This window comes from Stegostoma tigrinum, chromosome 7 (genome assembly GCF_030684315.1).
Source record: "Stegostoma tigrinum isolate sSteTig4 chromosome 7, sSteTig4.hap1, whole genome shotgun sequence".
Taxonomy (NCBI): domain Eukaryota; kingdom Metazoa; phylum Chordata; class Chondrichthyes; order Orectolobiformes; family Stegostomatidae; genus Stegostoma; species Stegostoma tigrinum.
In genome coordinates, this window is record NC_081360.1 from 66,143,621 (window position 1) to 66,170,796 (window position 27,176).

At 40.5% G+C, this 27,176-nt stretch overlaps 1 protein-coding gene across 2 annotated transcripts in view; it reads right to left on the reverse strand.

Annotated features, from left to right (window-relative positions):
* The window catches only part of snx4 (sorting nexin 4), a 68,221-nt gene that overhangs the window by 24,147 nt on the left and 16,898 nt on the right, over positions 1-27,176 (reverse strand). For both annotated transcript variants that reach the window (XM_048534629.2, XM_048534630.2), the window contains 4 exons: positions 9,437-9,575; positions 8,484-8,633; positions 5,861-5,908; positions 601-656 (listed from right to left, as the gene is read on the reverse strand). In XM_048534629.2, the coding sequence (XP_048390586.1) occupies positions 601-656; positions 5,861-5,908; positions 8,484-8,633; positions 9,437-9,575 (393 nt within the window). The remainder of the gene's footprint in view (positions 1-600; positions 657-5,860; positions 5,909-8,483; positions 8,634-9,436; positions 9,576-27,176) is intronic.

Below are 27,176 nucleotides of genomic sequence, written 5' to 3' on the forward strand. Positions count from 1 at the left end.
CAAATTCATATAAATAAATACATTTGAAATTAAAAAATTGCAGGGATACATGCAAGTTGTGGCACAACTTGATTACCCTTTCAACAGATTCTTGGTGCTATTCTCCACAATTTGATAAATAGTTCAGAGACTGCAGACAAAAATTGGGCCAGACAATTCACAACTACATCATAGTGGAATTTCTCTGCACAGAGGCTATCACCAAATGATGCTATCTGAACCTTTTTCTTAAAAAAAGCATTATTCATCATACATGCAAAATGTATAAATGGAAATTTCACGTGCATAATGACTCACTTATAAAGCCATGTTAACCAACTGGATTAGTTTGACTGGTTATCACAAAACAACTTGTACAGATAGCATTCAGTAGCTCATCTGAAAATTCTCAGCTAAATCTCTAGCATGCATATCAATTCACAATGATACAAAAAACAGTATCTAGAGCACCAAGTTAAAGGAAAGAAGTGTGGTAAAACAGACAAAAAACCCACAAAAAAAAGGTGTTCATAGATCACGCAGGAGGGGGTAAGTAAACAAAGCTGTTACAAAAGGTTTAAAACAAATGTGGTAAAAGGAAAACAAAAAACCCAAACTTACTTGTCTGGATTCTTGACTCTGAAAGTTGCATTGAGAGCTTTTAATCTGGAATCTGCCTATTTAAAAATAAAAAATTAGTTAGATTTAAATATTTGCAAATAGTCCTTCCACGATGATTATAGTGAGGAAATTAGTTTCTCTTAAATTCCATTAGGCGGAAAAGACAAGGGCAGCTCAGAATACTGAGTTTTTCACCTCTTGGATGTTTTTAAACCTTTAACACAGGCTGAAGTTACAAGACCATACTGGTTTTGTAGTCTTAGTGGGGCTATTTTGATCAGACATGGAATTACAACCGATCAGCAACCAAATCAGGGGTTACACCATATAAAAGGATCAGAGTTTAAAAAACTCAAATTGCAATATTAAGTGCTTCTGTGGGCACTGCCAAGAATAACAATTTGCTGCAGAGCCACATTTAAAATTTAAAGTACTAGACCAAGTTAAAACAATGCTACATTTGCAACACAAATTTTTATTCAAGTTTTGATGAAATTTTTTTTTACACTAGAGTTCAATGGATAGTGAAGCAACAAAATCTAGTGTAGTTCAAAGGAAAGTTGTTTCTATTTTCCATTACCCTATGAGAACAATCAAGAAATAAACAGAAAAATACATCTGATAGAAACACCACTCTTATAAAAAGATCAAAAGTTAGTACTGGCAATGCCCGAACAATTTTATTAGCCCAATGCAAGTTTATGCCTGTATTTCAAAAATATTGTCATGACGCACTACTTAGCCAATCATCACAGAAAGCAGATCACCAAATGGGAATCTGGCAAAACAAACCAGAGTTTCACCCTTCCCAGATCCTTCTGCTTTTATGAAGTCCCCTGCTCTTGCATGTTCCCCAGTTTCATTATCAGAACCTTTTCCTAATACTGACACTCCCAAATCAATAAAAGTCCAATCACAATGAATAATGTGCTGTATTTAAACAACTTAAGTTTTGGAAGTTTCTGCTGCATACGGAACTGTGAAGTCTGTGCAATGGAAAAGGGAGTATTGGTCATGACCCACAGTTTCTACCATGGATCTTTACTTGAATGAGCGGGCTGATTCCGAACCAGAAATCTTTCAGCATTGAGGTGGCGCATTTTGATAAGGCCAACCAGGGCAACACATATAGTTAACGGTAGGTCCTAGGGGAGTAGTGCCGAACAAAGAGACCTAGGGGTCAGGTGCACAGTTCCTTAGAACTGGAGTTGCAGGTAGACGGTGGTGAAGGTGGCATGTTTGCTTTCATTGGTCAGTACGATACAGTATAGGAAATAATGGGAACTGCAGATGCTGGAGAATCTGAGATAACAAGGGGTCGAGCTGGATTAACACAACAGGCTAAGCAGCATCAGAGGAGCACAAAAGCTGACGTTTCAGGCCTAGACCCTTCGTCAGAAAAAGGGGGATGGGGAGAGGGTTCTGAAATAAATAGGGAGGGTGGGGGGGGGGGGTGAAGAGTATAGGCGATTGGATGTCATGTTGCAGCTGTACAGGACACAGATCAGGTGACTTTTAGAATACCACAAAATTCTGGTCACATTCTGTAGGAAGAATGTTACTGAAACTGGAGAGGTTGCATAAAAAGATTTACAAGGATGTTGCTGGGCTTGGAGTTTGAGGTGAACTTTGAAGTTTTTCAGATCATGATAGCACTGATATGGTAACAGCTGAGGTCTTTTCCACCCCCAGTGTAGGAGTGATCAAAACTAGAGGGCATTGGTTTTGCATGAAAGATTTAAAAAAAGGACCCAAGGGGCAGCTTTTTCCATGCAGAGGGTGGTGCATGTAAGGGATGAGTTGCCGGAGGAAATGGTGGAGGCTGGTATAATGACAATATTTAAAAAGGCATCAAGATGAGTACATGATTAGGAAGGGCTTAAGAGGGTAATGGGTCAATTACTGGCTAAGGGGACGAAGTCACATGGCACTCCAGTGCACTACTAGTTCGTCCAAGAATTCTTATCAATTCTTTTCCTCCCCCACTCCACCAAAAGCCTCTGTACACTGTTATATACCTTTTCTTGATTGAGGAAACATCAGTCCCTTGTTCTGGTTACATATCTCCTCCCTCCCCCTAAATTGCAACTAAATACTTCAAACTAAAGAAACCTTCCCAAACTCCAGCTATCACCTTGATGCCTACTCTGGACAAACTTCAAAACTGACCTTTATTTAATCACTCATTAAAACTTTGTTCTTTACTCGATGGATAAAATCAATTTTATATCTTCAAGGTTCACTGCACGCTTGTAAAATAATACAGCTCCAACTCCCAGGACATAAACTTCACAGGACTGCACTTCTCTTCAACTAAGTGTATCTATTTCATCTCTCAGTTCTTCAGCTAAGTAAGTTCACCTAATGTTTTAAAGAAAGAGATGAGTAGGACGCAGCTATCTGGCCCTTTCAGCCTGCTCCATCATTCTTAATCAACATGGTTGATCATCCGTTCTCCCAAAAACCTTTGATCCCATTTGCCCCAAATGCTATATCTAGTCACCACTTGAATACATTCAATGTTCTGGCATCAAATACTTCCTGTGGTAGTGAATTCCACATGCTCACTGCTCTTTGCATGAAGAAGTGTCTCCTCATCTCAGTCTTAAAATTGTCTACCCCAAATCCTCATACTGTCACCCCGGGGTCTGGGCATACCCACCTGCAGGAACATCCTCCCTGCATCTACCCAGTTCAGTCCTGTTAGAGACTTTTAAAAAGTCTGAGATTTCTGCCGCGTTCCCCCCCACCCTGACTCCCTCAACCATTTGTATGAACTCTAGTGAAAACAATCCCAACTGAGTCAGTTAATCTCGCTTCATGCTTCAGACCTTCAATCAGCCTGGTAAATCTTCACTGCACTCCCTCAGAAGAGGCCAAAAAATTGCACACAATATTCCAGTGAGGTCTCACCAAGGCCCTACAACTACACATTCTTACTCTTGTACTCAAAACCTCTCAGAAATGATTGCAAAAATTGCATTTGCCTTCTTTACTGCCTGTTGCACCTGCAAACTTAGCCTCAGCAACTACTTCGCCCATTAACCTTTTAACATTATGACCCCAACCTATCAAAGTATAATAGACTTCAAAGTGCCTTAATTGCATTTATCCCATTTTGTACACTAATTTTACTTCTTAAAATTACGGATATATTCGGAAACTAAATAGTATATTATAAATCCACTTGAAGCACAAACTAAGTATTCACAACAGAAGTTACATCCAAGGAATAACAAATCACAGGAAAATCTACAAACTTTACTTCCATACAATGCAAGTAGAGGCTTTACACATAAGAAGCCAGTCTTAATATTACCAAAAGATGTTTAATCAAACTGAGGGAGTGCAATTGATTAACTTGCCAAGTCAGGGTCAGATAAGTAACCTTTATAAACTCCACATAAAGAAGAGACAAGTCATTCAAATTAAGATCGAAGTGCTGAATGGCCTAAATAGTGGTCGACCAGTTTTTACCCAGTTCAAACAGAACTTGAGTTTCTTTTCCTGGATCTTGCCAGATGATTCAGGAAATTCACTCATTCTATTTGTTGAGCCATAGTTTTGAACTTAAGTACCAGCACACCAAAACCTGATATTAAAAAAAACAGTAAGCACTGCTCAAAAAAGAAATCTCAAAGAGGTTGAATACTTTAAAACAATCCCTTCAGTCCTTGTGGATTCAGGTTTAATTGATGCAGTGCATCTAAGGCAAACAGAATAGAATTTGTACTTTTGAAGACAAATGACAAAGATCAGAGTCCCCACAAAAACGTTAAGCAAATACATCATAGTTTGAAGTTACTATGGCTAAATTGATTGCAAATGAGAATTTTAAAATAAGCATTTGTGGCATAAAACAAGTAAGCTGTACTCTCTGCATTCCTCTAAGTACAAATGCAGCACACACATTGACTGCATCATGCTAAGAGGACAAATCTTTAAAGCGCTCAAAACTCGGACTCAATGATGGTCTCAGGAAACATTACTTAAGAGCATATTTGTGCCCAATTTGCTCAGCTGTACAAGTAAAATGTGGTTGAAAGACAACTGGGTACAGTTTTGGGCCCCGGAGCAGCCAATCTCAAGGAAAAAATCTTCAACAGTTCTGAATTGATTTTTGGACATAATTCTGTTAACAAAGTTTTTCCATTTTGGCAATCCAGTTTTCTGCAATGCAGCACCACAAGCCTTCATCACATTGGAAAGAGATAAGGATCGCTTCTGCGCTCTAAATACTTAATGTACACAAACTGACTGGAATTAAAAAAAAAGGGCATTTTTCAGTTCTCCAGCCTCCATAAAAGGCAGCAAATAAACAAAGAATTTCTGCAGTGCAATTCTCTTTTTGCTTCTGATTTTAAGATTATAAAACACAAGAGCAAAATTACACCATACGGCCCAGAGTCTGCTCTGCTATTTAATGAGGTCATTGCTGACCTGACAACCCTCAACTCTAGGGCTCATGAATTACAAAAGGAAATATTGCTTATGGAAGCAGTCAAATACTGTTATCATGATCTCGCTATGTTGTAATGTGACAAGTTACTTGATACATTTTAGTGATGAGCTGGTTAGAGCTGCTCCCTTTTGACTCAGGATCAATTATGTCCACCTGAAAGCGTCTAACAAGATCCTTATTTAAATGCCTCATTTATTGGAAAAACAAAAATTTTTTCAGTACTGTATAAAAAGATAAAATCAGCTCATACGAGCAAGTCCTAAAATAAATGAATTCGTGCTACCAGAATCAAAACTGAAAGTGAAAAGTTGATAGATTTAAAAAGTCCTAAAAGATAGCTCACAATTAAGTAGCTAAGCATGTCAATTTTGGGAAAAAAAAGTGAAAACACATTGCACCAAACATGATAGCTCAACTGAATCAACCAAGTCTGATGCAAAAACATCACAAGGTTCAGAAGTATCAAATTAGATGGTTAGAGATGGGTTCAAGAAGGGCAGTCAATTGGTTCATTGATAAAAGTATATTTTCTTTCGGTCAAAAATAGCTCAAAATGCTTACTTGGAAGTCACAAAAAGAGGGGTGGAAACAATTTATACCACTCAGCACGACACTGTCAAGTCCAATTTAAAGTTAATTCCTTCCAGAAGCGTTTTCAACTGACACCCCAAAACAATATCTGCTTGGGCAGGACTTTGAAAGATGCAAAGAGACACCTACATTACTTCAAAGTAATTTTACATTAGTACACCACACATTTCAAAATTTAAGTGTATAAATGAATACAAGTCATTTTACCTTAGCCTGGAACCCTGATTCATTTGCTGCTTCTTTCCAGCCATTTTCCTAATAAAATTAAGCAGTAAACAGTGAAAAACTGGCTTCTGATGCAGTTTTCCAGCAAGTCATTCAAAATGTGTCATTTACATAAATGGTGATGGCTACCAACCAGCTTAGTATATTCAGAGTTTTTTTTAAATATAGGGGAGTTGTAGAATGATTTTGCAAGCTTATGACTGCATAATATTGCACCCATTTGTTTGGCCCACCTTCCTTTAAAAATTGTACTGCTTGCAATTCACAAATCATGTAAATGATGTAATTTTTGATCTTACATAAGTGGAAAGATATCCAATAACATTTACCTTTCAGGTTTATTAAGGCTCTCAGATTGAAAGAAAACTAAAAAAAGGGAAGGAAGAGAACTGGGTTGCGAGGAGGTCATGGCAGCATAACGATTTAGATTACCTCAGAGTGCGGATACTATAATGAAACACCATCAGGTAACAGGGCACACGGTCACTTTTTTTGTACCGACACACTTCTAGTACGGATTCTGAGGTTCATTGCTAAAGGTGGCTTTTTCAACCATGAGGAACAGACCAGCAAAATGCATCAAGACGTCAAGTCACAGATGCCATTCTGTCAAAAACTGATCAAAATAGAAAAAAAAAAGGAAGTGGCTTTGAGCCAGCAAACAAAAAAAAATTTTATTGTTCCAGCAGCAAAGGCCTTCCAGAGCTTTGCAGCAGCAAATTGAGAAAGGGTACAGCAGAATCCACAAGTTATATTTTACGCAGTTTGTGGAGGCAAAAATATTGATGACCAACTAGCCATTACCTGTTAAAACTTTAACTCATGCGTGCACATATGGGAGGGGGTGCTCACATGTGCGTGAAAGGGGAAGTCATAGCAAAGAAAGTAAAAATACCCTGGCAGCAACATGGAATTGTTCATGAGGATCAATGGTCGGCACAACATTGTGGGCTGAAGGGCCTGTTCTGTGCTGTACTGTTCTATGTTCTATGTTCTATATCCAAAGAAGTCAGCTGACCAACAAGAAAGTTTTGACCCCAAAGCCTGCAGCTCAAATTAATTTTATCACAACTTGTCAATGTTGAAAGGAAGCACCTGTCATTTGGTCAGATTTACAGCATGTAAACAGCCCCTTCAGTCCAACTCCAGCATGCCAACCAGATATCCTAGATAAATCTAGTCCCATTTGCCAGCATTTGGCCCATATCCCTCTAAACCCTACCTATTCATATACCCATCCAGGGGCTTTTTAAAATGTTGTAATTGTACCGGCTTCCACCACATTCCATACACACCTCTACATGAATAAGTTGTCCCTTGGATCCATTTTAAATCTTTCCCCTCTCACCTTAAACCTATGCCCTCTAGTTTTGGGCTCAGCCACCCTGAAAAAAGATCTTATCGCCTATTTACCCTATCCAAGCCCCTCAGGATTCTAACCCTCTTTAAGGACACCCTACGGCCTCTGATGCTCCATGGAAAATAACTCCAGCTTATTCAGGCTCTCCTTAGAATACAAACCCCTCCAACCCTGCCAACAATATTGCAAATCTGAACTCTTTCAAGTTACACAACATCCTTCCTATAGCAGGGAGATGAGAATTGCACGCAGTAGTCTCAAAGTAGCCAAACCAATGTCCCATACAGTCACAGTATGACTTCCCAAGGGGACATAAGATTACCTTGGCAAATAGGAGAATATCTACAAAATCCAATTGAATTAAGGACAAAAGGGTTACTAGGGAGAGAACGGGGGCCCCTTAAAGATCTGCAAGGCAACCTATCTGTGGAACAGCAGGGGATGAGAGAGATATTACACTATTCTGCATCAGTGTTTGCTGTAGAGAAGAATATGGAAGATATTAAACATGGGACAATGGACGGCAATATCTTGAAACATGTCCATATTACAGTGATAGTGGTGCTGGACATCTTAAAATGCCTGAAGGTGGATAAAACCCCAAGACCTGATCAGGTGTACCCTAGAACTCTGTGGGAAGCTACTGCTAGTCCGCTTGCTGTGATATGACTGTCAATAGCCACAGGTGAAGTGCCAGAAGACTGGAGGTTGGCTAAAGTAGTGCCGTTATTTTAAGAAAAAGTGATAAGGAAAAGCCAGGGAACTATAAACCCTTGAGCCTCTCATCGGCGGTGGGCAAGTTTTTGGAGGGGATCTTGAGGAAAAGGATTTACATGTATCTGGAAAAGGAGGACTGATTAGGGATTGTCAACATGGCTTTGGTGTGTGGGAAGTCATGTCATACTAACTTGATTGAATTTTCTGAAGTAGTAACAAAGACGATTGATGAGGGCAAAGCACTGGATGCGATCTATGGACTTCACTGCATTCACTAAAATTTGAAATCATCTTAAGAGCAGCATAGAAACACAGAAAAAGGACTTGGCCTTTGCTCAACAATAAATATTTTCTTACATCTAGCTTGCATATGTCACAAAGTCAGATTTTTAAAAATACAGTTTTCCTTTCTCACTTTTCTGTGGCCATACTAATCACATGAACAATGCCAAACGTGAATGGGTGGCTTTGGCAATGAAAAAGTATGAAACTTGCTAACATTAGCAAGAAAAATGAAAATTCCAATACCTGAGTTAAAAATAAATAGAAAATTGGATCACAAGAGAGAGTAGGATGTGAAGCAACACGCAACAGAAAGTTTTCAAGACCAATCCTTCGTCGTTCAACAAAATCAGGATCCATGTTATCAGCTGATAATTTGTGCCAAACAAATTCTGCCTGCAGGAATAAACAGAAGGCAGGTTACTCATGTAGCTTTTTATTCAATAATAATGTTGCAAATACTTTTAGTTGAGTGTTTGGTGATTTCTCTGGGGTAAGGCAGGCTGCATGCGTTTTTTAAAAAAGGTTTGACGAATTGAAATCTTACAGGCAGGATTACCACATATTCAAGGCAGGCTGAGCAAGTCCAACATGGTGGACTGATATACAATACTCCAAAAAAAAAAAGGGGGGTATTCAATGATCGTACAGTTTTCTACATATGCTAATTGGTTTTCCTCATCTGAAATTTACCCTGGAAATCTACAGTCAAGTGCAAAGAATAGATATCCAGTGCTCAGAGGTGTAACTTTTCTTTCCTCTAAGGGCTGCTTTAGAATGACTCCATTATATTGGAATTTCAAACTAGTTCATACTAAAATCTATATTAATAAAGTGTGAATTGGTGAGAAAAGCTTTCAGCAATGTTCTTTATTAAAAGAACAGCAATGTACGGTAATGCATCTGATCTCCTTCAGCATTCTCAATGTAGTATTCTCAGTAGATCTCGGGCTCTCTAGAAAAGAGATGGACGGATACGCCACCTTATTTGGGAAAGCCAGGTAGAGAAGCAAAAAAATGGTTATGGATTCTTCGTTCAGTAGAAGCCTTGCATATCCTCCTGCACTGTGCAGGATATCAAGAGTTCAAAAAGGTAGCTCTATTTTGAAGGATTACTTAGATATTTGATTATCACAGAGAATTACTGAATTTGTCGTGCATTTGGGGATATAGGTGGTGCCAAAATAAAAATGACTCACTCTTTTTTCAGGTAGAGGTGGTACTACTATACAAGGATATGTAACAACTAAATAATTTCTCAACAATTCAAATTCACTGTAGCGTCTCCAGAGTGATTCTGGCACAGAACTCTCCTCTTCATTTTGAGAATCATGTGACCTATACACAAAAAATTAAACAGAAAAGTCAGATCACTAACTTTTTGGTTAAATTAATAAATTCTATTTCTTCCAGCAGCCCACCATCCCCCAGCTACGTAACAAGTAAAATTTATTCTCATGTTTTAAAAGTTAATTATCAGAGACACTTTAAATAGGCTAAGAGTATAAAACATGTAACCAAATAAGCCTATCATTTAACATCAATCTTTAAGTGAACAACATCCTATCTACTTTCCCATTCATCCAGGGGAAGGAAATAATTTCACACCAATGTTAAAGTGAATCTAAATGAAGCAGTGCATACATATGCCATGAATTCCAAAAAGGGGGAAAAATCTTGCTAAAATATCCTTCAGCAGTTTCTAGACACTAAATCAGACTGAGACAGAGCTATCAGCTGGAAAACACATTGCAGTGGTATATTACTTGATTTATTAAAAAATTTTAATTTCAACTATTTCAGCTGTATTGCTCAATATCCAAGTCTTGAATTTACTTTAAGGAGGACATGGCTGAAGCAGTGGGGATGCAGAGGGGAGTCACCAGGATGTTGCCGGTGATGAAAAGTCAGCTATGAGGAGATACTGGATAGGCTGGGTTTGTTTCCTTAGAGCAGAGGAAGCTGAGGAGTGGGATCTAACTGAGGTATACAAAATTATAACATGCATAAATAAAACAGATTGCGAGAACGTGTTCCCCATGGCAGATGTGTAAGACCAGATGGCATAAAGTTTAAGGTGACAGGAAAGGGAGTCAGATGGTAGTAGAATTATGAAACACACTGATTGAAGCAGCTACTCATGTAACGTTTAAGCAGCATCTGGGTAATTACTTAATACCGTGGGCATAGTAGGTTATGGATCAAGTGTACGCAAGTGGGATTAGTGAAAAGTTGGTCACCACTGACAGGAGGGGTTAAAGGGCCTGCTTCTATACTGTAGGGCTACGAAAAGATTAACTGTCAAAATACTTTCAATAACAGTAGTCGACAAACTGAGATACATACAACAATACAGCGCAGAACAGGCCCTTCGGCCCTCAATGTTGCCCCGACCTGTGAACTAATCTAAGCCCCTCCCCCTACACTATCCATCATTATCCATATGCTTATCCAAGGACTGTTTAAATGCCCCTAATGTGGCTGAGTTAACTACATTGGCAGGCGGGGCGTTCCACGCCCTTAACACTCTCTGAGTAAAGAACCTGCCTCTGACATCTGTCTTAAATCTATCACCCCTCAATTTGTAGCTATGCCCCCTTGTACAAGGTGAAGTCATCATCCTCGGAAAAAGACTCTCACTGTCCACCCTATCTAATCCTGTGGTCAATTGGTTGTATAACCAGTATAAACAAAGTCTTGTGAAAGATAAATCATGCTTAGCAATTAATTAGAGCTATTTGAATTAACATGCTGTGGATAAGGTGCCACATCAAAGATTATTGCAGAAAATAAAATGTCATCGTGTAGGGCATAACAGAGGCATAGATAGTTTAATAATTGATCGTCAACAGGTTTGATGACAAAGATGTTCAAAATTTATTTCTATTCCCCAGGTCTCGAAACATTCCATAAGACCATAGGAGTGAAGTGAGGCCATTCAGTCCATCAAGTCCACTCTGCCATTTAAATCATGGCTGATGGGCATTTCAACACCACTTCCCTGCACACTCCCTGTTGCCCTTGATTCCTTCTGAGATCAAGAATTTGTCGATCTCTGCCTTGAAGGCATCCAACGTCCCGGCCTCCACTGCACTCCGTGGCAATGAATTCCACAAGCCCACCACTCTCTGGCTGAAGAAATGTTGTTTCATTTCAGTTTTAAATTTACCCCCTCTCTAATTTTAAGGCTGTGCCCACTGGTCTTAGTCTCCCCGCCTAACGGAAACAACTTCCTAGTGTTCACCCCTTCTAAACCATACATTATCTTGTAAGTTTCTATTAGATCTCCCCTCAATTTTCTAAACTCAAATGAATATAATCCTTAGCCGTTCATCATCCGTTAGACCTACCATTCCAGGGATCATCCGTGTGAATCTCCGCTGGACACGTTCCAGGGCTAGTATGTCCTTCCTGAGGTGTGGGGCCCAAAATTGGACACAGTATTCTAAATGGGGCCTAACTACAGCCTTATAATGCCTCAGAAGCACATCGCTGCTTTTATATTCCAACCCTCTTGAGATAAACGACAACATTACACTCACTTTCTTAATTACAGACTCTACCTGCAAGTTAACCTTTAGAGAATCCTGGACCAACACTCCCAGATCCCTTTGCACTTCTGCTTTGCAAATTTTCTCACCATTTAGAAAATAGTCCATGCCTCCATTCTTTTTTCCAAAGTGCAAAACCTCACATTTACTCACATTGAATTTCATCAGCCATTTCCTGGACCATTCTCCTAAACTGTCTAAATCTTTCTGCAGCTTCCCCACCTCCTCAGTACTACCTGCCTGTCCACCTACCTTCATATCATCGGCAAACTTCGCCAGAATGCCCCCAGTCCCTTCATCCAGATCATTTATATATAAAGTGAACAGCTGTGGCCCCACAGAACCCTGGGGGACGCCACTCGTTGCCATTCCGAAAAGGAGCCTTTTATCCCAAGTCACTGCCTTCTGTCAGACAGCCAATCCTCAATCCAAGCTAGTAGCTCACCTCGAACACCATTGGCCCTCACCTTGCTCAGCAGCCTCCCATGAGGCACCTTATCAAAGGCCTTTTGGAAGCCTAGATAGATGACATCCACTGGGTTTCCCTGGTCTAACATACTTGTTACCGCTTCGAAGAATTCTAACAAGTTTGTCAGGCACGACCTCCCCTTACTAAATCCATGCTGACTTGTTCTAATCTGACCCTGCACTTCCAGGAATTTAGAAATCTCATCCTTGACAATGGATTCTAGAATTTTACCAACTACCGAGGTTAGGCTAATTGGCCTATAATTTTCCATCTTTTGCCTTGATCCTTAATTAAACAAGGGGGTTTCAACAGCAAATTTTCCAATCATCTGGGACTTTCCCTGACTCCAGTGACTTTTGAAAGGTCACGACCAAAGCCTCCGCTATTTCCTCAGCCGCCTCCCTTAGAACTCTAGGACGTAACCCATCGGGGCCAGGAGATTTATCAATTTTTAGACCTTTAAGCTTTTCTAGCACTCGCTCTTTTGTAATGCCTACCATACTCAACTCTGCCCCCTGGCTCTCCGTAAGTGTTGGCATACTAATGTCTTCCACTGTGAAGACTGACACAAAGTACTTAAGTTCTTCAGTTATTTCCTTATCTCTCATCACTAGCCTTCCAGCATCAACTTGGAAGGGCCCAATATCTACTTTTGCCTCTCGTTTGTTTCGTATTGAAAGAAGCTTTTACTATCATTTCTATTATTACTAGCTAGCCTACCTTCATATTTGATCCTCTCCTTCCTTACTGCTCTCTGTTATCCTCTGTTTGTTTTTGTAGCCTTCCCAATCTTCTGATTTCCCAGTGCTCTTGGCTGTCTCTTTTTCTTTGATATATTTCCTGACTTCCTTTGTCAGCCACGGCTGTCTAATCCCACCCTGGATAATCTTTTCTTTGGGATGAACCTCTGTACTGTGTCCTCAATTGCACCCAGAAACTCCTGCCATTGTTGGTCTACTGTCTTCCCTGCTAGGGTCTGCTTCCAGTTGATTTTCATCAATTCCTCTCACACCCCTGTAATTACCTTTATTTCACTGTAATACCATTACATCCGATTTTGCCTTCTCTTTTTCAAACTGCAGACTGAATTCTACCATATTATGATCGCTGCCTCCTAAGTGTTCCCTTACTTTAAGGCCTTTTATAAACTCTGGCTCATTACATAGCACTAAGAACTGCTCAGTGCTCCAGATGTAGTCTCATCCATACCTTGTACAGTTGCAATGAGACTCCCACTGTTTTATACTCAAACCCCTTGAAATAAGGGCCAACATTGACTCTTCAATGGATAAATTCTTAATGTAGGACCATTTAACAGATTTTATTTTCAATGATCTGATCATGTAATGGATCTTCTCTGCAATTTAGTTTCATACACAGTAAAAGCAGCTGTAAATTCTGAGATGACAATGCACGGAGCTGGAGGAACGTAGCAGGGGAGGCAGAGGAACAGGAAAGCTGATGTTTTGGGTAGGGGCCCTTCAGAAGAAGATATATGTAAAAAAATGTAATTCTGATCTGTCTTTTCTAGCCCCTTATTGAAATATTTGACACTGATTTGCAAACAAGTGCCAAGAGAATACAAGAATCATAAGTTCTAAAGCTGCCCCTCCGATTACAAGTGAATAATATAGATAAATTCTTAGGTGTACAGGCCAGATGTACTTTAAAGAAACTCTATACCTCTAGCATTTGAGATCATATCCACACGTACTACACACATCTTTTTAATGCAAAATAAATTAACTCCATCAAGCAACAGATCTGGACACCAGTGGTTAAATATTTATTAAGTCAAACACTTTTCATAACCTTGCACTGAGCTTTGCACCAGTTCAGTGTAGAAATAAAAAGTAAGTTGGTAACAAAGCAAGAAATTATTTCCAAATTTCAGCAAATGAACATAAGTAAATTGGGGCCTCTTGCTAATAAGAACACTTACACAAATCCTCAGTTTCTGTAGCAATACTGTGAAGGTGACAAATGCACAGGAAATTAAAGCATTGTAAAATGATAACTCTTGAAATATTGTCATTTTATACCAATATTTTTCCAGCTGGGTGCCACAAGGGAAGAGAAGGTAGGGCAAAAGTCAAATTGCTGCAAAGAGGAAATGTGGCACATATTTGTAAGTATATACGGCCACCATATTCCTAGGAGATGCTGGAAAATGTGGTGAATTAAATTAATTTAACAGCTGGGCATTAAATACATACAATAGGAAGTGAATCAGACATTATTCTCAGAGCTGGTTAGCATTTCATTTTGAAATTAAATCAGAGGCAATAGGAAACGCAACAAAAGCATGCAAAAATGTTTTGGGTAATTGTGCATGAAACACAAAGCTCACAAACAGGTGCAGCAAGTAATCAGGAAGGCCAATTGGAATGTTGGCCCTTATTTCAAGGAGTTTGAGTATACAACAATGGGAGTCTCATTGCAACTGTACAAGGTACAGACGAGACTACATCTGGAGTACTGAGAGCAGTTCTGGTCCCCTTAAGGACAGATATTTCATTGGAACAAATTCAGAGAAGGCTCACTAGTATGATCTTTGGTATTCAGGGATTGTCTGAGCGGCAAAAAAAGTGTTCAATATGTTGGGACTTAACTCACTGGAGTTTAAGAATGATCAGTGATCTCATTGAAATATATAGGATTGTTCAGAAGCTCAACAGAATAAATGTGGAGAGTCTAGGAATAGAGGGCATAATCTCAGAATAAAGGGGTCCCAATTTAAGACTCCAACGAGGAGGAATTTCTTCTAAGTATCAAATGTCTTTGGAACACCACGCAACAGAGAGCTGTGGGGGCAGAATGTGTGTATTTAAAGCCAGGGTGATCTTGAAAGTCCTTCTAACTTTTTTGCTTTCATTTATTTCGCTGTAACTCTGGTTTTCGAGTTCATCTCTTTTACCTGTACAAAAATCTCCTGAACTGACTCGAGTTTCTCTTAATCAATTGGAAGGAAGGGATTGCAAATAGGAATTTTTGTAGTATGTGGGATTTGAGTGTTGATCTTTCACCCTACACTTTTTTTCTGTGGGAGGAAACCAGAGCACCCGGAGGAAACTCATGCAGACACGGGGAGAGTGCGAGAACTTTTTTTTTTAAGAGTTCATAGAAAGAGACCTAGTTTCCTTTTCGTCTACTTAATGCATCATCTGTTTTGTTATACTCTTGCACCATAACCTGTCTTTATTTTGATGTCAATTTTCATCTGAAGTAGACCCTGTCTTTAATAGTTACTTGGAATACTCCTGTATAGGATGGGTGGGGGAAGAGGAGAGTCCTTCTAACTTTTCTGCTTTCATTTATTTGGCTGTAACTCTGGTTTTCTAGTTCATCACTCTTACTTGTACAAAAGTCTCCTGAATTGACTTGAGTTTCCCTTAATCAAATGGAAGGAAGGGATTGCAAATAGGAATTTTTGCAGTATGTGGGATCTGGGCATTACTGGCTAGGCCCGCATTTATTACCCTCCCTAAATGCCCAAGGACAGTTAAGAGTTGACCACGGTGTTGTGGGTTTGGAGTCACATGCAGGCCAGGTGAGGTAAGGAAGGCAGTTTTGTTCCCTAATGGACATTAGTGAGCCATAAGTTAGTTATTGAATGACTGGCGTAATTCCAGGTGTTTCTTGTTCTGATTTCAGATCCCACCATCAGCCAAATGGGATTGGGACCTAGGTTCCCAGGACATTACCTGAGTCTTTGGAATAATAGTTTAGCAATAGACTAGACTGGACCATCTCCTCCCTGTATGTTTTTTTTCCATTTTGGGCCTTACAGTTAGTGGTATTCTTTTCCTGTCGTTCTGTTTTCTAGAACTGATGGCAGAAATGACCAGTAGAATACAGTGAAAGCAGTTGACTGGTAGTTATGCTGTAACTGTCATTTGTATGATTTAGCTAACAGTAAACCATTTGGCAAATTGCATAATATTGTCCAGTTATGAGCAAGGTCTAACTTAAAAAGAGAGTGGAGCTTAAAAGATCTAAAGGTTGTAAGACCATAAGAAATAAGAACAACATTCGGTCCCTTGAGCCTGTTCTGCCATTCAATAAGATCATGGCTGATTTGACATTCCTCACCTCTCTTTCTTGCCCTTTTCTCAATCCTTGATTTTTTTTTCACCCTACAGCCTTCCTTACCTCACATGGCCTGCATGTGACTCCAAACCCACAACACCGTGGTCAACTCTTAACTGTCCTTGGGCATTTAGGGAGGGCAATAAATGCGGGCCTAGCCAGTAACGTCCAGATCCCACATACTGCAAAAATTCCTATTTGCAATCCCTTCCTTCCAATTGATTAAGGGAAACTCAAGTCAATTCAGGAGACTTTTGTACAAGTAAGAGAGTGATGAACTAGAAAACCAGAGTTACAGCCAAATAAATGAAAGCAGAAAAGTTAGAAGGACTCTCCTCTTCCCCCGCCCATCCTATACAGGAGTATTCCAAGTAACTGTTAAAGACAGGGTCTACTTCAGATGAAAATTGACATCAAAATAAAGACAGGTTATGGTGCAAGAGTATAACAAAACAGATGATGCGTTAAGTAGACGAAAAGGAAACTAGGCCTGTTTCTATGAACTCTAATAAAAAAAGTTCTCGCACTCTCCCCATGTCTGCATGGGTTTCCTCCGGGTGCTCTGGTTTCCTCCCACAGTCGAAAGATGTGCAGGCTAGTTGGATCGGCCATGCCAAATTGCCCATAGCGTTCAGGGGTGCATGGGTTATAGGGGGATGGGTCTGGGTGGGATGCTGCAAAGGGCAGTGTGGACTTGTTGGGCCAAAAGGGCCCGTTTCCACACTGTAGGGAATCTAATCTAAATCACCAAAGTTGAATAACTTCACATTCTGCAGCTATGAATTCTTTTTTCCTCAACTTCAAATTTAATCCAATGGATGTGACCGTTCAACATAGCTCATTTGCCTATGTCAAATCATTTCCATAAATATTTAAATCTAAATTTACACAAAATAAAAACAAAGGATTTGTCAAAAACCCTCTACCTCTGGATTTCCAAACACTTTGGTTCAGAAAAAGGAAATTGGTTCTTGTCTGTTACAGGCTGAAAATACAAAGTCCAGTTTTTAAAATGTATTTTAGCCTACTGCAGAAGCTAGGTTTTCTTTAACGTGTTCACATAACACACAATTGCTACGGATGTGAGCTATGTTGATCTAGGAACAGGAAAATTAGAAATTAGGACTTCAAGAAAAAGCTCAGCAAAAAGTCAAGACATTTCACCCTGGATGTTTACTAAAATGCTTGGGAAACGGTACAGAATTAGAATTGAAGACATTTACTCACATGGTATAACATCTTTAACATTATTCTACTTATTAAAAGTAACACAAAAGGAGATTCAACACGTGATTTTCTAAAACTTAAACCAAATATTGAAATCTTTTAGGTATTTTCTCTCAAACTGCTTCAGTCCAGTCAGTCAAAGAAAAAAAACCAATTACAGTTGAATACAAAAGATTTAACATCTAACATTAAAGAGTCCAATTTGTATGCCCAATATTCAAAGATTACAAGCCTTAAAAATGTTTATAATCAATGTCTGTTTGAAATTATAATTCTGCAAGATAATTTAGCCTCCTTCAGCATAAAATTAGCTTTCAGGTGACTGTCAGATTAAGAATTAGTAAAACGTTCATACTACTAATATAGGCTCAGGACCAGATAGTCAGTCATTGTAAGAGGGTAGGGTGCAGTTGCACATCAGGACTTGCTTGGGAAGCTGAAGGGCTAAATTTTCTGAGGAGAGGCAATCAAACATGCAGCCACTATGGCCCTACCCTTCAACAGAAAGGATGGAAGGGAGCTCCACATCTCACCGGAAATTTCTTTGGAAGCCATGCTTCCATTCTGACAGTTCTTTTTTAGTGCAGAACTGTAAGGAAGGCAGGCAAATCACAACCACTTTTGCAGCAGTTGGTGCATGTACAATGCCTCCCAGTATTAAATGCATAGAGCAAAACAGAATTTAGAAGATATTCTGTAAGCTGCAATGAAAACTAACTTTACACAGACATTATCCTGATAGAAGAGTCCAGCTGACCACATTTTAAGTCACATATTAGAACATGACCAAATATTACCAACAACAACAAAGGTGTATTTTACACAAATATTGGCAGGGGGAACCAATATCAACCACAGGGAGCTACACTTCCCTTCATCTCAAAAATATTAACCATCACATTTGGTTTCCTATCATTCAGCTGATTTTGTGTCCATGCTGCTAATACCCTTTTCATTGCAGCTGCTCTTACAATGTTAAATAAACTTGTGAGCAAAGTATCAAACAAACATCAAGGATGCTGTCAAACAAAATGCATCTTATGTGGTCTACGTGGATTTTAACAAGGCTTTGGTAAGGTTTCTCATGTCAACTGTTCCAGAAAGTAAAAGCCCATCAGATTGCAGGCAAAATGGCATATTAGAACCTAAGAGTGGTTGGGAGGCAGGAAACAAAAAGAGGGTGATGGCAGAGTAATGGTTGCGTGACTGTAAATCTGTTTCGTATGTCCCACAAGGCTGAGTACTGGGACCCTTATTGTTTGCGGTCTGTATTATTTTCAACTTAAGGCAAGGGATGCAATTGCGTGCATGGATCAAAAAATGGGTAAGGTGGAAACAAAGTAAGGACAGTAGCTGTAAACTGTATCAGGATATCAACAACTGACCAGCTGTGCAGAAGAACTGCAAGTGGAATGCAACCCAAAAAAGAATGTAACAGAGTGCACAGTGGGAAGGTTAATATAGTTTGGGATTCCACAAAGTACTTTCCAGGGCTGTACCATTCCTGAGAGTCAGAGGACCTTGGTGCACATGGCCACAGATCCTGGAGGGTAGCAGGGTCGGTAGGTCAAAGAAAACAATTTACTAGTTGAGACACAAAATTCAAAGGCAGGGAGATTATGCTGGAACTGTTAGACCACACCTGGAGCAGTTATAATTGCACTAGAGGAGGTACATGGAGATTAACCAGAATGCTGCCTGGGCCAGAGTCTGAAGATATTTCCAGTGAAGCAAGCCTCACATGGTCATGGAAATATCATATCCCGACTAAAACACTGTCCAAGTGAGCATAACGTTTGTGGAATGTAGAGGTAGCGTGGGAATTCGTTGCAGAAGGGAAGGGTTGCTTTTTGCTTTGTTTTTGGCTCAGAGTTTGTAAGTCGATTTTTGAAAAGAGAACAGGATAAGAACCAAGATAATAAAATGTGAGGCTGGATGAACACAGCAGGCCAAGCAGCATCTCAGGAGCACAAAAGCTGACGTTTCGGGCCTAGACCCTTCATCAGACTCTCTGATGAAGGGTCTAGGCCCGAAACGTCAGCTTTTGTGCTCCTGAGATGCTGCTTGGCCTGTGTTCATCCAGTCTCACATTTTATTATCTTGGAATCTCCAGCATCTGCAGTTCCCATTATCTCAGGATAAGAACCACCCCAGGGTCAGGCATTCAACACAAGACAGTAAAATCACAGGTAAACACCAAGTTCAGTGGTTGCTGATAGCTATAAACAACTATTACAGACTACTTTCAGATTGAAGTTAAATGTGAAAAATACTTACAGGTTACAAACTTAAAAAAAGGATTTTTTTTTAAAAAGTGAACAAAGAACTAAGTAAATAAAAAGATGCAGGGCCAGGCAATATGCTGTAACTGCATAACATGGGACCTAGTGAACTCCATTGTGGGTCATAATGGCTATCTGTAGCAACTGGTGACAAAAGCAAAGTGCTGGAAAAGCTCAAAACAGGTCTGTTTGCATCTGTGAAGAAAAAAAGTTAACGTTTCAAGTCCAGTGACCCTTCCTCAGAACTTAAGGTGGCTGGGAAAGCGTCAGTTGATTTGTAGAAAAGGGAGCAGGGGTGGGGCAGGGCGTAAACAATAAGAAAGAGCCTGAGAGAGAAGGGCAGTTGGACAGATTGATTTGATAACGATCAAGCTGGGTGGGTGAATAGTTGTTAGTCACTAACAGTCACAATTAACAACAAGTGACACAATGGTAGGCTGTATGGTAACAAGGCCTGGTGTGGGGGGTATGGGGATGGGACAGGGGAGAGTTTAGACCATAAAATTGTTGAACTCTATATTCAGTCCAGAGGGCTGAAGGATCCCCAAGCAGAAAATGAGGTGTTGTTCTTCCAGCTTATGTTGAGCTTCACTGGAATAATGCAGCAAGCCAGAGATGGATGTTGACAGGGAACAGTGGTATGTTCAATTGGCAGGCAACAGGTAGTTCAGGATTTTTGTTGCAAGAATCTAGGTCTACTGCATTCATTGCTCACAAAATGTAGTCCCGTCTACATTGGGGAAAATGAAACATACACTGGGTGACCGCTTTGCGGAACATCTACATTCTGTCACTAGTCCCAAAATGTTAACTGTTTTTCCTTCAGAGGCTGCCAGACCTGCTGACCTATTCTAGCAGCTTCTGTTTTTGTTCCTGATTCACAGCATCCACTTTTTTTTCAGTTTTTAAAATGTAGAAAGTGGTGGTCGCTCAAATGCTAATTCTAACCAAAGATCCTTTACCCTATACATACACACAGAACCAACATAATATACACAATTCCATGCAAGGATTGCAACAGACATTACATTTGTACAAACAGAAAAAAAAAATTGCCACAAAAAGTACATGCACACCAATTGGCAACAAAGACAACCAATGCTCACTCATCTCCATTCACATGGATAAACAAAGAACTACCAGTTCAATGGGGACAGCACCAGGATCCTAGGGCAGGCCAGAGACAAGCAAGGGGATTCCTCGAGGCCGTCTTGGTGGCGAACGCGGCCATCAACAGCCGCACCAAGAAAAAACACACACACACACACAAATTGCAGAGGAAAACTGGAAAATTAGGTGTTCAAATCCAACAGACCCCGGAGTTTAAATACCAGACCAGGAAAACAATAGTACTTCAGAGGCTGCATTGATGTAACCCAGCAGGGGAATGAAACATCTACAAACTAACAAACCAACTCTGCTAGTAAACCAACCACAGCGGTCCATTGTGCTATGGGATTGTAGTGAGATTTTTGTTGATTGGTACAGAAATATCAGCTTTAAATATCACTATCCAATTTCAACTCCCTAGTAATTTTGAACACTTATTGTGATCGAATTTCCTCCTGACTCGATTGCCCATGTAGATTCTTTTTCATGGCAAAGACAAATGTGAAGGGTTCATTTAATACCTCAGTCATGCTGCCATGTGTAAATCCCCTTTCTGGTCCCCAGTCAGCCCTTTTCCTATTACCACTATTTTCATATTTTGTGCCTAAAGACGACTTGGGATTACATTTTGTTCTCTCCCTGCTGCTTCCCCAGTTCTGTAAATTTAATCTGGTTAGGTTTAAGAGTACTATACAAAGGGAGACTAACAAATCTTACAAAAATTTAGGCCCTTGGATGGTGAGGGGGTAGATGTTGCAACTTCTGCATTACATGGGAAGGTGCAGTGGAGAGGGTGGGTGGTTTTGGTCGTTGTGGAATGGACGAAGGTGCCCTGGAGGGAACAATCCCTGCAAAATGCAGACAAGGGAGTGTGAGGGGAAGGTGTGTTTGGTGGTAGTGTCCTGTTGGAATTATCTAAAAATGGAGACAAACGGTCCTTTGAATGTGGAGGCTGGAGGGATGAAAACTGAAGACAAGGGAAACTCTGCTTGCCATCCAAGGACCGAAACAGTGTGTCCAGAAGAAAGAGCAATTCACCTGTATCTCCAGGTTTGTGTACTGTACGCAGGGAACCCAATACAGCCCAATCTATTTTGGAGAAATGCAGACTGGGTGACTGCTTTGAGGAATACCTTTGATCTGTAAGCAAGCAAGATCCTGACCTTCCAATAGCCAGTCATTTTAACATAGCGTCGTACTCACATGCCCAAAATAAATAAATAAATAAATTTTGGTCCTTGGCATGCTACAGTGTTCTAGTGAATCACAGAGCAAACTGGGAGGAATGTCATCTTCAGACTAGGCACCTCACAGCCTTCTTGACTAAGAGTTCAACACTTTCAAATTGTGAACCAGCTCCAATTTCCTGCCTTTTTGCTCATTATCATTTCTTCTCTGATCTCTGCACCACCACCCCAACCCCGCACCCACACCCCATGCCAGCAGGGACTGTCATGGAGTGCCAGGAGGCATACCATTAAACTACCATTCTCACATTCCGATCACTAAATCTGAACTATAAATTTTCTCCATCAGCACCCTAAACGCACTAGACTAGGAGCCTACCTCTCAACCCCACCCCAACCTATAGCATAAGTGCTGACCCTTCCACACTTCACTTCAGCTCCAAAGTCATCTCGACTCAAAAATATTAGCATGCTCCCTCTCCGTGGATGTTATCTGACCCACTGATCTCCAGCATTTGTTGTTTTCAGTACCCTCCAAGGCAGCCTGGGAGACAACTGCATACAACTGCTGCATGCAATAGGATCCATGCCAAACCCCCAATGGAAAGGGAGCAGTACCACATCAGGAGCTTATCAGGATTTGCCTTATGTTGCCCTTGAGAAAATCTGTCAAAATATATTAGAACCATTTCTTTTTTGAGCAATTTAATAAATCACTAGTCACCAAACAGACACCCTGAAACATGCTAAACAACCATCATTACCAGAGCCAGGACCCCACAACATTCCCTTCCTCACTGCCTTGGAATCATACTGATTTTAAAAAGAAGTTGACTGGGGATATTTCAGAGAACATTTCCCAGCCTGTTACCATTCCCAGATAATTTCAATTATCCTTCATCATGCCGTAGTTCTGGAAAATCTAAAAATGTTGCTGAAAACTTGCTTCACCTCCTTCCCTCGACTTGGTGGCCAAATGCACATATACAAATAGCAGAGTAGGCTCCCCTATTCTTCACTAATTCTAAATTTAACCCTTCAATTTCATAAGTCTCTGTAGCACAGGAAAAGGAATTAGTCAATGTTGGCACCATGCTCCCTACATTATTCCCATTTTATCTATCTTAAATAACAGCTAGCATTAGCAGGTTCCAAAAGTATTTTTCAACTAGATCAGCCTTCATAACAGAGCTCCATACAATGCATTTAAAATCCACAGGCCCTCACATATTTACATACCAAAAGTACCAGTGTTTCATTTTTGCCCATCATAGTCCAACCTGTTGTTGTTAGTCTTGATTTCTACTTGTTTTCCCCAGTCTTTAGAGCACTTTAATCCTAGTCTCTAATTTGTTATCTGAGCACTCATCTGTTATATTATTTTAAGCACTGCCCATATTTACTCAGATGGAAAAGTTAACATTGGTTCCTGCTGACCTAAGATGGAGCCTATTTATCTTGAACAGAATCCTTTCTCCAGGTGTCCCCCAATACTGAACGGGCTTTGGATGTGAACTACAAGTTTGTTCATCAATAAACACCAAAACAAACCCAAAATTGCATCTTTAATCATTTCTATATCAAAGTTAGAAATAGTACAATATAAACAAATATATTCATGCCACATTTACACACACTTAAAAAGACACCACAATCAAGCAGCATTTGCTCAGAAGTGAGTAGTTTGCAGATACTTATGTTGGAGTTCCTGAGCTTATTAAAGCAGTGGTCCAAACATAGACAAGAGAGCTGAGACAGAGATGAGAGTAACTGACCTGGACATCAATGCAACTTCTGACCAAACAGGCATCAAGGAGTCTTAGCAAATCTGTGGTTAGTGGGCATCAGGGAGAAACTCCCAACAGGAGTCATATTGAGCATAAAGATGGTTGTGGTGTTGGGCAGTTCACGGCATCACAGGGCTCCTCAGCTTAGTGTCCTAGGGCCAACCATCTTCAGCTGCTTCAATGGCACTCCTTCCACTACAGAAGTGGGCATATTCACTGATGATTGCACAATGTTTAGCACCCCTCATGACAACTCTGATATGGAAGCAGTTTGTGTCCAAATACAGCACGACTCAGACAACATCCAGGCTTGAGCTGACAAAGTGATCAATAACATTTATGCCACAAGTGTCAGGTAACAACTCTTCGGTAATGCATTACCGTATCGATTAATATCCTGTGTTGCAGTGACCAGAAGTTGAAATAGATTAGATAAGTAATCTCAGGGTAGGAATTCTGAAACAAGTTTTCAGCTCTCCACAACTCAAAGCCTCTCCAAAATCTAAACGAAACTAGTAAGAGATGGTGATGGAATACTCTGCTTAGCTGAATGGATGCAGCTCCAAAAACAAAATCAGCTCAGACAAGACAAAGCAGCCAACTTGATTGGCATCCCTTCTACCAACTTCAACATTCATTCACTTTATCACCATCATACGTTGGCTGTAGCAGCAGTATCATGCACCAACTCCAGCCTCTTAACAGCATATTCCAAACCCACCTTAGAAGGACAAGGGCAACAAATGCAATGGGAACACCACAATCTGCAAGCTCTCCCTCCAACCACACATTGATGGAGCAAGTCAAGACAATCACTTGGGGAAAGTCCTCAATCTCCCTTCTGAACTGCACTGTGGCTATCCCCATGGCAGAAGTGTTACAGTGATTGAAGGAGGCAGCTCAGCTCCACCTTTGCCAAAGTTATTAGGGATGGGCACTAAGTGCTAGCCTCGCCAGTGACACATTCCATGCAATTAATAAAAACTAAAAAATGCATCCATGGTCAAATTGACATTTGACAGTAATGGTAGAGTCGCCTTCAACGAGTTGCACATTATTGTAACTAATATTTCCAAGAAAAGGGAGAGGCAATGGCCTAGTAGTATTATTGCAAGGCTATTAATTCAAGCAACTCAGCTAATGTTCTGGGAACCCAGGTTCAAATCTATCAGTGGGAGATGGTGGAATTTGAAAACAATAAAACCATTAGAATTAGGAGAGAGTGTACTGACAACCGTGAAAGCATTACTGAACGTCAGAAGATGCCTGTGACTCACTTCAGGGAAGGGAATCTGCCATCAGTTAACTGGTTTGGACTAAATGACTCCAGATCAACAGCAATATAGAGGACTCAACCATCCTCTGAAGTATCTTGTCAAGCCACTGAATTGTATCATTACGAATGATCAAAGAAATTAAGCAAGGCAGACCACCTGACACAGGCACCAGGAAATTAAACAGCAGAAACAAGCCTGTCGATGCTGCAAAGTTCTCTGCACTAACATCTGGGGGCTAGTGCTAAAAAATTGGGAAAGCTGTTTCATAGCCTGCCTCAAGGAACAGCATGACTTGGCCATACTCCGTATCACAGCTTACAAAATTCCAGACACCATCACAATCGCTGGATATGTGCTGATCCACTAGAAGGACTGACCCAGAGGTGACAACAATCAGAGGGAGTTGCTCTGGGCGTCTGCAACATTGACTCTGGACACCACAAAGTCTCATGGCTTCAGGTTAAAAAGGAGGCAAGGAAACTTCCTGCTTTTTAAATCATGTACTGTCTTCCCTCGGCTGATGAATCAATATTCCTCCTTTGAATAAAGCTTACAGAATGCAGAGTGGCAAGGGTGTAAAACATACTGAATGGAAGATTGTGTTCACCAAGAGTGGCTCAGTAGCAGCTCTAATGATCAGGGTGGTTGGGTCCTAAAGGCCACAGCTATCGGACTGTTTCCTCACCGCTTGCCACAGACCCAAAAACAGGAGGGGAGAAAAAAAAACACATCATACCGGGCCTCATCCTTGCCAATCCATCAGCTGCAGAAAAATACTGTCCTTCATCAACAGCAGAATCTGCAACCTCAGGGCCAAGCACTCAACCATCATCAAGCCAGGGGCCAACCCTGCTCAATGGAAAGTGCAGATTGGCATTTGCAGGAGCAGCACCAAGCATATGTAAAAACGAGGTGTCAACCAGGGAAGCTAAAAATCAGTTCTACTTGCACGGCAGAACAGCATAAACAAGCGACAGAGCTAAGCAATCCCATAACCAATGAAATCAGATCTAAGCTCTGCAGTTCTGCCACATTAAGTCATGAGTGGTGGAGGACAATGAATAACTCAATGGAGACAGCTCCACAAAATATCCCCATCCACAAATGACGGGGGAGCTCAACACATTAGTGCAAGAGATAAGGCTGAAGCATTTGCAACAATCTTCAACCAGGAATGTCAATGATCCACGTCTAACTCCTTTTCTGGTCCCTAGCATCACAGATACCAGTCTTCAGCCAATTTGGTCCACTCCACACGATATCTAGAAATGATTGGAGACACAACACTGGATAGTTCAAAGGCTGCGGGCCCTTACAACATTTCAATAATCACAGTGAAGGCTAGAACTTGCTACTCTCCAAGCCAAACTCTTCCAGTTACAATACTGGCATCCACTCTATGATGTGGAAAGTTACTCAGGTATGCTCTGTATGCAAAAGTAGGATAAATCTAACCTAGCCAATTATCAGAGATAATGGGAACTACAGATGCTGGAGAATCCGAGAAAAAAAAAAAAAAGTGTGGAGCTGGATGAACACAGCAGGCCAAACAGCATCTTAGGAGCACAAAAGCTGACGTTTCAGGTCTAGACTTTCTGATGAAGGGTCTAGGCACAAAACGTCAGCTTTTGTGCTCTTAAGATGCTGCATGGCCTGCTGTGTTCATCCAGCTCCACACCTTGTTATCCCAGCCAATTATCAGTAAAGTGACACAAGATGTCATTAACAACACTGTCTAGCATCACCTGCTCAGCAATAACCTGTTGTTTAGTGACACCCACTCAGCCAGAGTTCATTCCAGCCTTTTTCGAAAATGGACGAAAAAAAATGCCAGAAGCAAAATTGGAATCAATATGTATCCAAGGACAAACTTCCCAAGTAGAGTCATACCTGGCATGCAAGATGGTGGTAGTGGTTGTTGGAGGTCAGTCTTCTCAGCCCCAGGGCTACTCTGAAGAAC